At 40.7% G+C, this 18,372-nt stretch overlaps 1 protein-coding gene across 1 annotated transcript; it reads left to right on the forward strand.

The window, feature by feature from the left end:
- Positions 1–1,143: 1,143 nt before the first annotated feature.
- Positions 1,144–18,107, forward strand: SDC2 (syndecan 2). The gene is made up of 5 exons (XM_009275509.1): positions 1,144–1,215; positions 6,345–6,456; positions 13,513–13,646; positions 14,455–14,590; positions 15,857–18,107. The coding sequence occupies exons 1-5, from the start codon at positions 1,144–1,146 to the stop codon at positions 16,018–16,020; spliced, it is 618 nt and encodes a 205-aa protein (XP_009273784.1). The 3' UTR covers positions 16,021–18,107.
- The last annotated feature ends 265 nt before the right edge of the window (positions 18,108–18,372 follow it).

The raw sequence follows: 18,372 nt of genomic DNA on the forward strand, positions 1-18,372 counted from the left end.
CTTCTAAGGTATTTTTAAACATACCTTTGGAAACGAGCCCTCCAGAATGAGTCATGGCAATCAAGGCTTGTTATTTAATTGGCCAAAGCCAGCGGTAGGGGAGGCGGTGGCTTTCGCAGATTTGGTCCAGGCAGTTCCCATAGCAAGACTGATTTTTCACATTGGGCACGCAGATGAGCGGCAGGACTGGCACAGAAAGGCAGCAGCCGTGGGGAGTGCTTGGAGGGTTTTAAGCCGTTCCGAGGTAAAAGTGGGAGGTGATAACCGTGCCAAAATCATTCGGGGGAAATGAGCAAAACAGATGTTGGCTTCTGTATGAAAACCTTGTTCTCAAACTTCCAAAATTCAGTCTGGGGCCTGTTGTTATGGAAAGAATATTTTTGCTGTGAACACAGTTACCCAGACCGTGGTGTAGGGCAGCTTTCCTGCAGCCAGTACCCACTCCACTAACATCACCGTTGTGCAGGCAGTACGGTTTCTCCAAGGAAGAAGATGAGGATTCCTTAGACTGTTATGCTTAAATTACATCACTAATTATTAGCAGTTTATTTCTCAGTCCCACAACCGCCCACCATGTGCCTCCCACTGCCGCTTCTGCCGAAGGCCCCACCACAGTTAGCACAGTGCAATGAAGTGGGGTTTGCTGGGAAGAGTTTGGCCTGTGAGTCCGTAAAAGTGGCCACCAACACCTTGAAAGGAAATAGTGGGGACTACTTCTTTCCTTCCCTTTTCTTCTGTGCCCAGCTGTAGGACATATCAGTGAAAGTAAAGAAAGGCATCTGTAATAAGACAATTAGTGGTAAACATGCCTTGTAACATAAAATCCTACTTCAAAATTACGTGTTTGTAGCAGGGTACATGTGGGCAGTGTAGGGATGCGCAGGCTGAAGGAGGTCAATGGGCACTGCCAGAGCCAGCAGATGCTCACCTCTGGGAACCAGTAACACAACGGGAAATGGAAGGTGGATACTCTTCTGGTTAGCACGTTTCTCTGGGAAAACCTAGTGCTTTGAGGTGTAAATCCGATTTCCAAGTTTAGTGCTTTATAGAGTGTTTTTGTCTAAAATCATGACTCTATTCCTGGACAAGGTTAATGAGGTTTTAAGGGGACAGTGTCACCAGTGAAATAGCTTTCCTGGTGTGATGAGGGAAGGCAAAGAAATGGCGATCAATGACAGCAAGACGCCTGCTGGCTTCGGGGTCGGCAATGCTGAGGTCTGTTAGGACTAACTCCTTTTGGGTGGCAGATCATAGTTCCTTTTGCAGGAAGCCTAGGGGGAAATACAGCTTCTCCTTCACGCAACTGCCTTTTCTCCTGCCTTCAATGGGAGTCTCTGCAACGGCCCTCGGGCTTTAGATGAATGCATTCAGGTAGTTAGCTTTCCAAAAATGGAGTGTATATGAAGAATACATCACTTTAGTGAACTCAGACTCACCAGCTGAACGTGCTTTTATACAAGCACTAACAAAACATCATTATCTGTTAATAGAAGAGGAAAATCTGTTTTCTTTCTCCTTCTTACATATAAGATCTCCACCTAATCAACAGCTGTAATGCTTGCAAATTTTAAGAGCCTTCTGGGTTAGATATTTGGGATATAACATCACTTTTAAAATATTAGTCTCTGGTTCTATGCATACTAAACGGGTTACATATAAAAGACTTCCATCTGGGGAAAAAGGGAGGCAATGTACCATTAATAACCCAGCTGCAAACCTCAAATTCTCCGTCCTATACATATACCCAAAAAGGCAGAAAACAGAAATTTGAGTGCATCTGTAAGTAATAAAATGTTTCCTTCCATATGTCAGTTACTCATCGCTCTTCCGTCTGAGTTTCAAACAGCCAGGATAGCCATGGTAGACATTACTTCTTCACTGCTCCTCACACCAGCTTTCTTGGCTTCATCCACGTGGCATAAAAGTCTTTAATGTCTTCTTACTCCTAAATCATCCCCACGCAATGGGAGGACTGACGGTAACAGCAGCACTGGAAAAGGGAATGGCTATTGCAGGGCACTTGGTGCTTTTTTTTTTAAATGAAGTGCACCATCCTTTCCCAACCCTCCTATTGTCTGGAGATTGTTTTCAAGTTTCTGCCATTGTAATTTTGATGAATAATTTATGCCTTTCATGAGATGATGAGTCAGAAAAAGGTTTTTTTGCTTTGTTTCCTCTCTCATTTAGTGTCAGAATGAGAGCTTTTTTTATTAAATATATCCTGGATGATCTAAATTTATTAAATTGCAAATCATTAAAAATGTAAGCTTTAGTAAAATAAAGACTTGGAGATTTCAAATTCAACATATAAGTGGTATGGAGTATCTTTTATCTAGTACTTAATGGGTGCTAATCTACACTACATCCATGAGATTTAGATTTATGCCAGTGTAGTCAATAACCAGACAGGAATCAGTGATCGTTGGCATGTAGCATGTGAAGTATTTAGGTCACAGGATTTTGCAGCATTATATTCTTGGAATAAAAATGTAAGTGGGATAACAATGATGGACGAGAATGCAATCTCTGTCAAGAGGTAACGAGCAGTTTTTGTGGCTTCAGGGCCAGATTAAAGTACTGATAACAGAGACATTTTTGCCTGGTGTTCCTGCCGTTTTAATAGATCTGAAAATAAGGCTGTTACATAAAAGTGTCATGAGGGCCCTCATTTCAATTGTTAGCCATAGGAAATAATCCCTTAAATATTTGGCCTTCATAATAACTAAAAATAGATTTATGGAGTTAGAATTTGCAAACTTTTTTATTTTTCCTCCTAAGCATATTAAAGCGCTAGTACAGACCTTTCTCTGTCCAAGCCTAGTGACACAGACTTGTTTTTCCAACTTATCTTTTGTGAACACCCTGGAAGTAGTCCACGGGCCCCCATGGATTCCCAGTTGACAAGTGAGAAAACATTTCTAGAGCAAGTATTAAATCAAATTTATTTTTACATAGCATAAAATTGCAAAGCGTGGCTTCAGTGCTTGATACTCACTTAAGCACCATGAAGTATTCTTTTATTTTCATTAACCACCTCTCATTTTTCTAAGCTTAATCTTCACAGAATTATTTTTAACAGCTGTGCATTTTTGTTAATTGTTGAGCTTTTCTTTTTATTCTTAACCTTAAGGCAGTTTTCATTCCAAGTGGACTAAGGCAGCTACATGCTTCTGAGCAACTGGGAAAAGCGGTGCAAGCTGTGGGTGTAGAGGGGGTGCCCCTACCCCAAGTCTACTAGCCAGCTTGCAAAGAGAGTCTGTTTGGGGACAGTGCAGTGCATTTGTCTGATGCAAATGCCCGGGATTTTTAAGCCAGGGTATGCTTCTTTATGCCTTTGGTTTGAGAGGGTGCTTGTGTCCTGCCCAAGTTCCACTAAAGGAGAATCATTCGTACTGGAAGCAAGCTGAAGCAAGGGGCTCTGGCCAGAGAAGCTGCAGAGCATCTTCCTCAGATGGAGCTTGATGTCTGATCTGAATGCATTTGGGGTTCACTGTACCATATATTTCTCCCTATAGTAAATATTGTACTGGATCTATAAGACTGTGGGGAATAGTTTTCTCATTCTGATGGAGTTGTGCCGTCCATAATACTAGGTATTAAATAATGTTTCACATTGTATCCTTTGCATCCCCAGAATAAAATACAATGGATGCTAAAATTGCTGCTGAAAACTACCCAGGCTTTTCTTCCATTTCTGTTCCTCTGTTTTCAGCTGGTTTAAATCTTGAGAACATCTCAGCATAGCTAGAAATGAAAACTTTTGGCGGCTGAAAAGCCATGATTCATTGAAAGAAAGGGAACAAATATGATGGTGGGGAGCCTGGCTGACCAGGCGCTTGCAGCTTGGGCTGGATTGGGTTAGCTGCTCAGCTGTCTTACAAAAACTGAATCTTTAGAAAAACTGTCAGGGATCATTTCTGTCTTTTCTGACTCCTGTGAGGCTGGAAAGAGCAAAAAAAAAAAAAAGGGTTGTTTGTTTTGGAGGGGGGCATTGTTTTGGGGTTTTTGTTTGGTTTTTGAATTCTACTAAGTTTGCTTCTAATATAGACAGAAGTGGGAAATGTCCTAGGGAATAAATTGATTGGTAAGTTCATATTTTTATTCAACACTAAAAATTCTGGGCACGGATGTGTGATGCTTCTGTTCTCATGCAGACTAATTTTCATTCACTAACATTTGCAAACTCGGGCTGTTTCTCAGCTGTTGCCAAATGCCAGTGACAATTCCCATTGTTAGGAAATTTCTCCAGGTAAGTCTCCAATTTTTTTCCCAGCATGGCGTTGGGTAATATTTACTACCTCTGATACCTTTTGAATACTGTATGCCTTTTCTATGCTCGTGGGCAGCCACCTGCATTTCCTTTTAAATATGTTTTGTTTTTTCCTTCCTGATATTGAGGAGTGGGCTGTTTTGTACCACGATTGTGGCTGAAAGTAAAATGGGGTGAAGTGGCTTGGTCCATTGTGGCAGCCTAATCAACAGCAGGATATTTGTCCCGTGACAGGGAGTTGTTTTCCTATACGGAAACAGTCTCAGCTGCATCTTAATTACAATACCACCTATACACCTACCGAGCCACTTAATTCCTTTAAAAGATGGCTCCAAAGGAAGGCCTGAAGTCATTTGATGGTGACCACACATCATCTTGAATTTCTGCTTTGGACTGCAGCCAGTTCCAGGCAGACCGTGTGAACTAGCAGGCAGATGAGAGCAGGCCTTTTCTAAACCTGTCTTAAAAACAGGGCTTTTTTTTCCCCACACATCCCACAGGTAAAAGCTACTGTAGCAAGAGTAGACTTTGACCAAGTACCATGTTGGTTTTCTTTTCTTCTTTAGAAGAAAAACAGAGTAACACTGTTTTAGTTCAGAGCTGTTCAGAGAAGTGTCAGGTACCCCCAGTGCAAGGGTCTTTTGCTCTGAAATACTCCAGTAATCAGGATGGCCTTTCTGCTTTCCGTGAAGAATATTTTTTTTTTTATTTTAGATCAAACTGAAGAGCAGCTTTCTGCTGTGAAGAAGCTTAGAAAGTTGGAACAGGAATCCATTGCCAAAAGCTTCCTAAGAAAAAAAAGTCACAAATGTCTTCAACAATATTTTGTAGACCTCTGGGAAAAAATCTACCTCAGAAAGTTAGATGTGGGTCTTTGCATACAGGAGTTACCCCTTTCACAGTTTGGTACCCCTTTAGGAAAGCTACAGTGAATGTTGTATAGAATAAAATGGCAGTCAATGCCATGCAGTAAAAAGTAAGGTGGAAACCCTTGGGACTCAGAGCAGCAGGTTTGGGCAATTACATGAGATAAAGAAAAGACTCAATTTGGTATAGTATTGCTTTTTGACTTAAAACTCCATTTGCAACTGTCATACTTTTTTCAACAAGTCGTGGCAAATGTGTGTTCACAGAAATGCTCGTAAAAGTAATAGTAGTAATAGCGGCAGGTACCTTCTCAGGCATCAGGGATACATGGCTCCTGTAAGGACGTTTATGCTCTGTTGAGAAAGCGCAAGCTGCTGTGGAGGAAGGCAATTTCTAGTCTTTCAAAGCCTGAATTGTCAATCTAAAAGGATGACTGATACCTTGTTCTATTACCAGCTCATTTTAGCAGAATCTCTCTTTAGTGGGGAAATACTTGCAGACATAAAAATGTGGTGAAAGTCACAAGAAGCCAACTTTTTAGCCTGTTGAAGCTACAGCTAAATTTTAGGAGAGATGTGTTCATTTAGGAATTGGAGCATCGTGCCTGACCAGAATTTTGGAGATGTGCTGTCTGATCCAGCTGGAAATGTCATAATCCTTAATCAACAGCACTGTCTTGGAAACATTTGTATTCTGTAGTCCCAGTTCTTCATTCTAACTTGTAAAGAGTTTCGTGAGGTTTGGCTCGATGTACATCTGAGATGGTTTTTGATATGTGGTCTTGTCGCTTCCCATTTGAGATCAAATGACAGACTTCACGTGACAGCCTATAGATTTGTATATCTGAGATCTTGACAGAGGGCTTCAATCCTGGGATTTGCTTCTTTGTTGTTACAGAAGCTCTGCAGAGTATATTGCAAATCCTATTTATTCATTCATGCTTGTAATGAGATGAAGTGTGATTTGAAGGGGGCTTGCTTCCTAAGATTGGGTGGTTTCTTAGTTTTCATTGTGCTGCCCTGGATATTTTTTTTACGCTATAATTTTACAAATTTCTTCAACATCTTAGATGAATGTGTTGCATAAACTGAAAGTATGAACTGTTCAGTGTGCCATCATGAACTTTGGAAATGGGAGCGAAGATTAAGAGACTTCTACGCTGGAGAACTGTTATCTTTTTAACCATTCCCTCTTATCTGTTTTCCAGAGAGCAGATTTGACCTCTGATAAAGATTTATACCTTGACAACAGCTCTGTTGAAGAAGCATCAGGCGTCTATCCAATTGATGATGATGATTATTCTTCTGGGTCAGGTTCAGGTGAGACAACATGTCACAATTTGATTTTAAAAAGTGTAAGAAGTAATGCAATTATTTGAGGAAAAGCTGTGCAGTTTTCCTGTATAAGGTGGAGATGATACTTTCAGTGAGTACCATGAGTGCTTGGCTCTCTATTTAGAGAGGACTGAGCATCCCTGCGGGCTGGGTTTTAAATATTAACTTTCTGCTATTTTCTCTTACTCCTTAGTTGCATCATTTCACTGTGGTATTTTCTGTCTTCTGTCCCTCTGGTTTCTGAGTAGATCTCTCTGGAGTTTAGAAATAAGGATTAGAGAAGGCTTAGTTTTCCCATAGCGTAATGCTAATTTAGTAGTCTGTAAGAAAACGTAGCAGCAGCAAACTTGTTTTCTCTTATATGCATTCAGGTTGACGTAAACATTGTGTCCACTTCTTTTTTGTTGTTGTTCTTTTAAATTTGGAAGTCTAGATACTGCCAAAACCATGACAGTTTTCGCTGAGGTAATTACATCCATATAGTGAATAAAGAAAACATACTGAGTTCTCAGACTTAAACACTCATTAGAGGCATGTAGGTAGCTCATCATTTTTCAAAAAACTGTCAGTGAAACCTCATTAATCATTTCTCTTAGAAAGCCTCTTTGTGGAGTGTCTTCTAGGCTAGCTGGGAGGCTCCAGCCATTAAAAGTTAAGTGCAGGATTTTATCTTAGTTCTGGGAGAGAAATTTCCTTATTGTTGTGAGCATTTGCTGACCTGTTGTGGAAATCCCATTTATTTTCCAAGTGTGTTACTTATTTGTTTATTATTGTGCTTTTTGTAATCTGTCATTTGGTGTTTATATATACTTGTGAATTTTTAAAGGGTGAGCCCTTCTTCTAGCACCTTGTCTTTGTTACCTTGTAAGCCACAGCTGAGATTTTTTCGGATGGGTTTTTGTTTTTTCTTTCTTTTGGAGGTTCAAAGATACGTTAAAATGAAGTCTGCAGAGGTCTGATTGTGCTGCCAGGCAAATCCACGCCCATCAGTCATTGGCACCTGAGTAACACCCTGCATTTTGGGAGTCCTCCACAGGGGGAGTTTGACGTTCCAATGTGATCAGAGGCTTAATTGGACATCCTTGCTGTAGACTTCTTTGAGGGGAAATTTAACATTTCATTTGAAAAAAAAAATTAACAAGTCAGTGATTTTATCCAGTTTCCAGGACCGTCTAAGGAAAAGTCTTATCTCTGAGAAAATTGCCCTTTCAGTCAGCATCCCATTCTGTTGGGTCTTCAGATGCTGGTGACTTTGTAAGCTTCAGGAAAGGAGATAGGCTGACAATAAATAGCGGTATGGAGAATGGTCTGTTTTGGTTTTATTTCATCTTTCTGTGGAGTTTGGCTTTTTCTAATACGGATGATTCAAAACACAGCCCTGCTTTTGAAGTGGAAAAGACTATACAAGAACTGGCTTCAAATTTTATTAACCCATCTCAGTGGTAAAGGCGGAGCCAGAAGGACAGAAAGTACCTCTAGACTTCACCAACAGTAACACCTTGGGTTTCTCTTCTCTCTTTTCCTGTGCTCAGCCTTGAGCCCTGGGTGAAAGACGGAGTACATAACACACACTCATGCTACCTCTGGCAATCTCTTTCTTTCCTACAAGAAAGCAGGAAAAGCCTCATTGTAGACTGAGACTAGCTGGATGCCCCTCCAGAGAGCTCATGTGACAGTACCAAAATCTAATTCTTTTGAACAAAGGAAGAAGTCTAAGTTCAAATAACCTTCTAAGCAATCTGTGAGCCCAGTTTTATTCACTTAAGAAAAAAATCTCAAGAGGGAAGCAAATTAGCATCCTCTCCACCCTGCTTATCCTATACTTACTGCTGTCTCCATTTTATGAAGTAGAAAGTGTCCTGCAGACATACCAATGATCAATTTTCCTCACATTATGTTGAATATGTCTCTTTTTCCTTGATACTCAGTGATGTAGTGTTCCTAGCAGGGAGAGCCTTCCCACTCAAGAGTGGTTTTCTTGCTATGTAATTCCACTCCAAGCAAACAGATCCAAGATGACAACATGCTGACTCCTTTCCTTGGTATGAAAATTGTTAGCTGCCACCAGGCCTATGGAGATAAACAGGAATTGTCAGCACCACCATTAATGCCCTTGCAGGTCTGCAAGCAGCATTAACATGGACAAATGTCACTATAAGCATGACACATTTCAAACTAGAAATTGGCTGATGGCTTTTTATAAGGAGAAAAAAAGGTGATGGTGGTCTGGTTTTTTTCCTTTCCTTTCATAGCCTCTTTAGTCTTCATGTACGTTCAGCTACTGATGTTCATCTGCCCAAGTGTTCAGTCCGAATCCTTTGGTCAACAGTTTCTGAAGGGGCCGTGCCTGCTTCCTGATTGTCCTGTGTCAATATCAGAAAGTCCGTAGTGAATTCATTAGTCCATTGTTTCCTTCTTGCAGTCTCCATCTCTGAGGAGATGCCTCAGTCTGCCATCACCCTTTTTAGTGTGGGTGTTTGTATATCGCATAATAATAAAAGAGTAAATATAAGTTTTCCGGCCTATATACAACTTGAAATGCTTTTATAACTACTGTTGCTTTTTCTTCTGGCATAAAAGATCTTAACTGAGCCCTGTTCTTGCAGGTACCTGGAAGTAGCTGCTGAGCAGCATGAGTACCCTTATGTTAAGGAAAGCCACCATCTCAATCAGATTTATCTACACGTTCTTTGGAAAACTGTCTGATTTCTTGTGTCTTCTCTTAAGTTACTCCTGGTAGACAAGTCTATGCGATATATATCAGAATCTAATGCAGGTTTTCCTTCCCCTTCTTCTCTTCCCGCAATGTAGTATTTCTCAGTCAATAGCTGGAGTTGAGAAGGTTAGCTCAGGATGAACTAGGTCTAGACTGACGTTGTGACTGGGGACTGTTCTTGGAGGAAAGGTATGGTGGTGGGGCTGGAGCTCCTCCAAGAAACACAAGAGCAGATCTGCTTTGGCTCTTGACCTAACGGGAAGCCGAAGTTGTGCTCCAAGGCTGGAAGGCAGTTCAGGAGTCCAGTGGCAGTGTGGCGTGGGGCTGGGTGACTGGCGGTGGCTGGGCTGGGGGGCCATGGTTCTAGGTGGGGGAGGCACAGGCGCTCTCTCAGGTGCTGAACAGGAGCTGGCACGGGGGCCATGGCTGACACTGGATGCTCCTGGCCCTGGTGGCAGTGTGCCCGGCAGGCACCCCAGGTGGGGCGACACACCCTCTCCTGGTGTGCGTCCCCTCCCGTGGTGCAGACAGCACCGCAAGTATTCATTTTTCTACTTCCTAAGGTCCCACTCATATGTGCCTTTCAGATTGGCTTGGAGCAAGAGATTCTTCTGTCCACCTGCTACACCAGCCCCAAGCATGCTTCATGACATTAATTGCCTGGTTCTCCAGGTCCTTTAATGTAAAAACCTGCTGTGATACTGTTTGAAAGTGTGTTTTTGGTTGTGCTGGACAGAATCTTCAGTATACTTCAGTATAGTTAGGACTCTTCCTTCTATTTTCTTCAAGTTTTGTTGGGTTTTTTTCCCCTCCTCAGGTGAGAATTATCAGAGACACAACATCCTTGCACTGTCCCCATTTATTTCAGCTGCAGTTCCCTGATAGGGCACTAGTATTATGTTTACGGTGTCATCTCTGGTTGCCTAACGCTGTGTTGCTTAAGGGTTGTGTTGGGGGCTTTTCATGTGAATGGGGGTGAGATAAGCCAGCTAAAAATTTGTCATTCTGGTATGTGCCACATTGATGACAGAGATGGAAGGTGGTGAAAAAGTTGGTGGGTATGTCTGTGCCCGCCTTATGACAAGTTTGCTTGTGGTGGTAGTACTCCCAGAGTGTGATGTGCAACAGCCAACAAACATGATGACAAAAGATAGGGTGAGATGATTGGATTTGTTTGGTAGGAAGAGTTAATCACTGGCTGCTTTGCAAGTAAGAGTGCTAACTACTGCAGGCTTTTTGTAGTATACAATGATTTAAGCTGACACAGTTTTGATTTCCTGACAAGTTTCCTCAAGCACCAAGAGTGTGAAAGAGCATTTGCGTTCCCATCATCCAAGGGGCAGCTAATAGACACATCAGTGAGGGCTATATTAGATATTTCCAATACTACAGCACAATTTAGAGCTATTTTGACCACTATGAAGACAGCAGTTGGGCATCCTGAAGAAGTTGCAGTGGATAAAAGACCGTGTGTGATGGTTGAGACCTCTCAAGTCTTTACCACAGAGATGGCTATGGGTTTAATTACTGCAGGGTTTTTGCGATGCCCTCACTAAGGGGGCAGTATCTATTTGTAGAGGGACTCAAGGCAGTTGATACCCAGCACTGTCACCCAAGCTGGCCAAATCCAGAAACCATCTAAAGAGACAGTGATACTTTCAAGAGAAAGAAGTAAGCTCTTACACTGCAACCATTTCACAGTATTCCTCTTAACAACCTAGTTGGAAATTATGCTCATGACACTTTGTAGGTTTTTTCTTTCCAATCCTATTTGGATTCAGGGAGCGGGGTGGTTCTCTTTTTTTTGCCTTCTAGGGAACGCGATACTCTGTAAAATGCTATTGCTATGTTCTGGAGAGCATTAGAGAGGTTTTTTTGATCCCTCAGTCCTATTTACGGGTAATTCTGAGAATACTACTGTCAGTTTAGCAAGGGAAATGCCTTCCCCTTGTTTAGACCTACTCCATGCCAAGCAGAGACCTGTCTAGATAAAGCTAATTAGAAAGGAGGAACCATGGGGATGTGTCTGAGCCGGTACCTGAGTCAGGCCTAAATGATAGGTACCCCGATGTTTTTGGGATTGTCAGGATCCCCTGAGGCCGTACAGAAGAGAAGTTGGGTACCTTTGGTACAAATCTAGCGACTAGTCCAGGAGTTAGATTAGTCACCCGTTTGTTGAGGGACCGGAGATCTGCATCCTCCGTAGCCAGAGAGGTTCAGACCTGTAATGCTCACCATTTTATCTGGCAGACACAACTATTGCCTGAAGCGAAGGTGGCATTTAAGGATTTGGAGGAGCAGTTGTGATTAAATGGAACTGATCATTTCATAAAAAGAAGAAAATAAAAGTTCTATACTCTCAAAGTGTGTTTTATCAGATCTCTAATCTGATCATCAATTTTAATTTCCTTGACTGTGAAAGTCTTGTGTAATTTGGAGGAACTTTGGAAGGTAAAGCAGGCTGAGCTATCCATTGGGCCCTTATTTCTCAAAAGAAAACTCTTGAGGCAAAACCAGAAAAATTTTCCTGTTGGATGCCTTTCCTCACCTCTGCTTTGAAGCAGGATGTTGTTTTTTTGATCTTTGAGTAGCATTTCAGGAAAATACCCAATTCTTGTTGTGAGGTCTTTATTCTAGAGGTTGCCCTGTAATTTTGGTATCTCTGAAGGTTTTTCCAGTATTATTCTGTGCCGGTAGCTTTAATGTAGTAATTTTTTTAATGATTCCAAATTTTCTTTTCTACAGTACAGAAGTTGTTTTAGTTATTGTCTTGTTAATACCCTTCCTTTCAATGCAAAATGTATATAATTCTTGATCGTGAGTTCAAAACTTTGTTATTGCGCTTGTATTTTCAGCCTGTTTTCTTTCTCTACAAAAAATAAGATAAAAAGTCAGTTTGGAATGAGTGAGTCATACTATTCTGTTGTAAGAGGATATATTTTTATTTGTTAGGAATTACTCTTACTCACATTTGCTGGATTTATTACCCAATAGTTACTTGGGTAACCGGTGTCTGTAATGAGCAGAACACATTCAGATTCCTAGGGAGTGGTCCAAGAATAGGTCGCTTCTTTTCCTCTTTCAGGCCTTGCAATAATTTAGTCTCTTGTCTGTGTCTTCGTTCGTCCAGTATCACTAAAGGATATTTATTAGACGTGTCCATTACTTTATTCTGAAGGAGCCTTCGTAGTCCAGCCGGGCTTTGAATGTGGAGGAAATTAAATTTAAGGTCATCTTTAGGGAGTTTTCTGTCCTTTTTATTTCAAAAGAAAAAGGCTTCTGGAGTTTAAAAACATGTGAATTCCTAGTGACTGAAACATAAAGTAATAGAAATCTTCCTGTAGATAGAAACTACTTGGTTTTTTATGTTTGAGGGTTTAACAGATCTGCTGTAGAGGAGAGATTTTGCTGTTGAAGCAGTGTGTTACAGGGAAAAACTGTTCAGTTCATGTGGTTTAAGTAAAGTCAGGATAAAGAAGTTTATTGATTGATTTATTTATGATATGCAATTAACTGGCAATCATTGAACTATACTTTTGGGCTTAATATCAGCAATACAACAGATAACTACAATACCAGCCACTTAAAAAATGGTAACATGCAACTACAAATTTCCAACCCCACTTCTGTAACTGATCCCAACGTGTGCCACACACACACACACACAGATTTGTGCGCACACACCCCCTCCCCTCTCGCAGGCCGTGGGGTGTGCAAGCTCCCCTCAGCTGGGTGTGCAGGACCTTCTGACCGCACACCCCCGCTGTGGGTGATGCAGGTGCCCCCAGCTCCATGTGATCCCGGGGCCCTACCACCTCCTGCCACCTCCAGCAGTGCCCCCGTGGCGGCCACTGGAGAGCTGGAGGTGGCTGCTGGGGGCACCCATGGGGTGGGGGGTGGCACTGCCAAGCCCCAGCAGAGCCCCCGGTGCCACAGGGCCACGTCAGACAGGGTCACACCAGCCGTGACAGCTGCTGCTTCTATTACAGGGTTTCTCCCCCCATTACAAGCGTTTATGCTTTTTTCATACTTCTTTTCAGGCTGGTTCCTTCTGTTTCAAAAACATCGTGGTAGTTTCCTGGTTACTGCTTAATCCAGCTGATGGCTCCCCTTCCTATTTCATGGGATCACTTGGGGCCAATATCCCCCTGGAAGTTTGGGGCACACTGTTGGCACTCACATCTTTATCTTAGCAGGCATTGTCATCTAGGCCATGTGCCTAGGGTGGGCTGCGCAAGCACCCCTACCTTCGTGTCATAATAAAAAATGTAATTGGTCTGGAAGAATTTCACAGGTCGATGAAATGTCACTGGTTTTGTCTCCAGGTGCTGAAGAAGATGAGGATAGTGCAGTGATAACAACATCCAGAACACTTCCAAAGTTACCAACAACTAGTGATGCATCTAGGGCTGAGACCACCACGGTGAAAATGCAGACCAAGGTGCCTGCACAAACAAAGGTGAGTGGCTGGAGAGCAACACCATTTAAAATGGTTCCACTGTACCCCACTGATAGCTTGATGTTAACTTTATTTGATTTATATGGATTAAAAAGCCCCCACAAACTTTACTTAATGCTACTGCAGCCTGGTAAATGAATACAGAGCTGCCTAGTTTCATTCCTACTAGGAAGTCTGCGTAGGGACATCTGGATTTCACATGAAAGAAGAGAGAGATGCAAAAAAGAATATCTCATTATACACAAGACAGTTTCTCATGATACCTTTGAGTCTGAGCTGTACTTTTTTTACATCTCTCAAAGAGTTATTAGAAAATTCTACATGAAACTTCCCTTCTTAAAGGAGAATGTTGTGTGGTTGGGCTGTAGATTGAACACTTGCCAGGTTCCATTTAGTATTTCAGTATTTCTTTCTACCACCATCAGTAATATTGTCTAAGTTACCCTCAGAGGCGTTCTAAATACAACATACCTGATGTGCTAATTTCAGAATTGTTATTTCATTCAGGGGCCGTTATTCTGATAAACACAGGCAATATTTAACAGCTGTTTGCTAAATATACTTTTGGGGGTTATAAACTTGTGGATAGTGTTTTTCATTCCGACATCGTGACGACAAATAGATCCAGTTACAATGTCTAGCACAGCTTTCTGCGGTCAAAAAGCTTCCCATGTGTGGTGTTTGTGGGTATTGTGAAGTACACACATGGAGCCACAGCTTCGTGGCTGCCCGTGACAGGCAGTGACTGTGCCGACGTGCGGTGCACCCTGTCTGTAAGCGATGCTCTGTTTTTCTTTTTGTGCCACAGTCACCTGAAGAAATCGATAAAGAGGAAGGGCCTGAGACAGATGCCAAGAAAAAGAGCGATGAGCCAGGGGACGACACGGACGTGTTCACTGAGAAGCATTCAGAAAACCTCTTCCAGAGAACAGAAGTTCTGGCAGGTGAGGTGTCATTTGCCAAGGTCCATCTCGCCAGAAATACCACAGAAAACAGAGGGGATCCATATCAAATAATGCAAATTCAACGTTTTTGTTTTCTTGATAGATTCTTAAACACATTCATGGGGGTAGCCAGTGGTTGATTTGATGAGAATGAGATGGGCATCTTCTGGAGTTATTTAATAGTGAAGTCTTGCTAGTTGATTTGACGCCTGCAAGTTCAATACTGCCTGCTGAGTATCTGGAGCTTCCACAGCTCAGAAAGAGAGTTGCAATTTGGATTGATGCTTGCAGTGCAGAAATGTATTTGTCACCCATGCTCCCGAGAGCACATCGCTGTCTGGTCCGTCTGGTGCAGATGGACGTCACCTGGGAGGAGCTCACGGCAGGGGTGGGTGGATGGGTGGATGGAGAGGGATAGATGAGCGCTGTCCTTAGGATATAGAGGGTCTGTTTCCATGCATAACCCAGGGAGAGGCAGGCTGGCCACCAATGTTTTCACGTGGCTTTCCTACATGTGCGGTTTTTTTGGCATAAGAGCAGTGTTTACAGGTATACTTTTCCCTCATGTCCTTGGAGGGGGTGTTGGGAGCCATGAAGGTCACACAGTTTGGACCGCATCTTCCTCTGAGCAAAATGTGAAATAGCCTTAATATCCACATCAGTGGAAGCATGCGGGTTTGCTCTTGAAGTCTAGTTGGAGATGATACTTTCTACACACTCACAAGTACATGATGAATATAATGTCTCTGTTCCTACAGCTCCATGAAATGTTTTCTCCTATTACTCATCAATAGGAAATTCATTTCAGCCTAGAGTCAGAGTGAAAACTAATGGAGAAAAGGGAAAACCCACTTCTTAGCTAGTGTAACAAAATAGTTCTTAAATAAAGGCTGAAAATGTTAACTGTTGAAAAATGAGTTTGAAAGAAACTTAAATGTTGTTATTATAAATGTAGACAACTTTATGCTCTGGCAGTATGGGTGGCTTTCTTAATTGAGGTTTTGGAAAATTTTTAATAACTTTTTTAGAACTGTGGGTTGTTGGATCACTCATAGGTGGAACGTCCTTTTAAATGATTGCCTTCATAAACACAAACAGGCTTTCTGAGAATATATTTCAGGATACTAATATCAAGACAGTTGCATAATGGGAGCCTTTTTCTCTAATTTGAAAGTAATGGCAAACTCATTGTGCGAGATGAAAAAGAAACATTGTGCTAAACTTGTTTTTCCGGCATATTGTGAATCTCTGTTTCTTTGATTACAGCTGTTATTGCTGGCGGAGTTATCGGTTTTCTTTTTGCAATCTTCCTTATCCTGCTGCTGGTATATCGCATGAGAAAGAAGGACGAAGGCAGTTACGACCTTGGTGAACGTAAACCATCCTGTGCTGCCTATCAAAAGGCACCTACTAAGGAGTTTTATGCATAAAATTCCTATTTAGTGTCTCTATTTATGAGATCACTGAACTTTTTTAAATAAAGCTTTTGCATAGAATAATGAAGATTTTTTTTTTTTTTTCATTAAAGAGCCAATACGGCACCTTTATGATAAAAACCCATTGTATTTAAAACTTTTCATGTATTCCTTTAAAAAATGTAAAATTAAAACTTAACATTTGCAGTGTTCTGTGAATAACAGTGGCAAAGCATTATTTTATAAAACCATTGATGTTCACTGAATCATTTAAAAAACTTTATGCATAAATATAAAATAATGAAAATTATTGTTTTATCCTATGGTTCAATGAAAGTTGTTTAATTTTTGTCGGCATGTCTCAGATTGATCTTACAAGTTAGTTTTTATTTCATTAATTTATCTGTTTCAAAAAAATGCCTTTTTGTAGTTGTCATGGTGCAATTTGTCTTCAGATACTTCAGATAACAGTAACTTTTAGTGTAAATGTAATTTTTCAGCTATGTAAACTTTAACCTTTACTTTGTATAAATTTAAGTGTCAGGATATCAATTTTACACTTTGCATTGTTTCTCAGTGTACCTGTAGCTTCAGTGAGATTTGTAACAGCAAATTAATGTGTAAAATTGGATTATTACTACAAACTCTATAGTCGTATTCTTACTAAACAAATCTCCTGTAAGGAAGATTTGGAGTAAGCTACTGACAAACCTAAGCAAACCCAAAGACTCTAACAGTATTTTGAGAAGTTGCTGCAGATTTCTATGGCCACTGTATTTGTTAATTATTTGCAATTTGAAGGTACAAGTAGGGGTTTAAATTTATGTTCTTTAAAAATGCATTTAAGTTGTAAACGTCTTTTAAAGCCTTTGAAGTGCCTATGATTACATGTAACTCGTCGCAGACTGGTGTTAATGAGTATATAACAGTAAAAGAAAATGTTGGTATTTTATAAGCACAGACAATTCTAATGGTAACTTTTGTAGTCTTACATGGATAGACATAATTGTAATTTGGGAACATAAACACTACTGAATAAATCATGTGGCCTAATACTGAGAATTCCATTGTGATATACTTTTATATGCTTTTCATTTTATGTCTACTTGCTTATGTTTTAATGTCACAGAGTACATTTAGTAGATCTTAAAAATCCAGACCCAAAAAAAAAAGGCTGTTGATCAGGCTGATCCTCGGACCAGATTTATCGCTGAGAAAAGTGGGAAAGTTTAAGTCTTGCATCTGGTGTATGAGTTATGAGTCATTCGACCTTTGCGTTATATTTAATGTCAGTTTTGACACAGACCTGTTCTTCCTGCAAATGTTGTTTTCCGTACTGTAAAATTCAAAGGAGTACCCGGTTTCATTTATTGTGTATATCAGTTTTTGATTTGTTGTTCTGGTTTGTTTTTTCCCCGGCCTTTTGGAGAGTTTTGGTTTATTCTGCTCGGACTCCAGCAGAAGAGTTGAGACAAGTGGAATATCTTCGTAAGAGAAGAAAGAAATATTCCAAGTAGAAGAGAAAAGGCTCTGTTGCTTAGACCGCAGATAGGTGTTGGATAGAGGGGCACATGGAGAAGACGATAGTCTGCCTCCTTATATTATGCTTTGTAACAGACAAATGGCTTCGTCTTCTGCTCTGTTAACCTCCTCATTTTTTATTTTTGAGATTTCCAAAATATAGGTGTTCAGGACGTCAAGCTGAACTGCTTCTCAGAAATGGCAATGTATTGTAAATAAGATCTGGTAGCTCTTCAGATAAGAGTTGCGTAACTTGTATTTGTTGCTGTCCCAAGTTCAGTGGTCATTTAGGAACAAACAAATGCTATCCTGTGCTAAAATATTTAATATATTGCTTTTTAAATTACTTATACTTACTGGCAAGTTTTTCAAAGCCATACAAGTTCAACAAGTAAAAACAGGGGAAGAATTTAACAGGTATATCTTATTGTGCAATATTTAGTGAAATTCAATTAGTAAAATAACTGCTTGAAATAACTGTGCCAAGAAAAGAAAATTTCTGGCAAATGCTGTGCCACTGCTGTAAAAAAAAGCATTTGTTAAAGTGCCAAAATAAAGTCTTCCATGCCTAAACTAATACTTTATTTGTATAGTCTGACATCCAGTTTTTTGAAGCCCACTTTGCTTAAGGTAGTAGATCTGAATTTTCTTTTAAGAGTGCAATGAATATCGCTGTAAGTATAGCTGTAAATATTAAACACCAGATAAATTGTCTCCTCCTTCTTCATAAGCAAATTGATATTAAGAAGCTGTTTTCTTTTTATTTATAAATGTTAGGCTCTGCCTGTATACCTAATGCACAGGACACTTTATCCAACGTAGACATCTGTTGTAATGATGCAGGCT

Source organism: Aptenodytes forsteri, unplaced genomic scaffold (assembly GCF_000699145.1).
Source record: "Aptenodytes forsteri isolate BGI_AS27 unplaced genomic scaffold, ASM69914v1 Scaffold208, whole genome shotgun sequence".
In the NCBI taxonomy this organism is placed as follows: Eukaryota; Metazoa; Chordata; class Aves; order Sphenisciformes; family Spheniscidae; genus Aptenodytes; species Aptenodytes forsteri.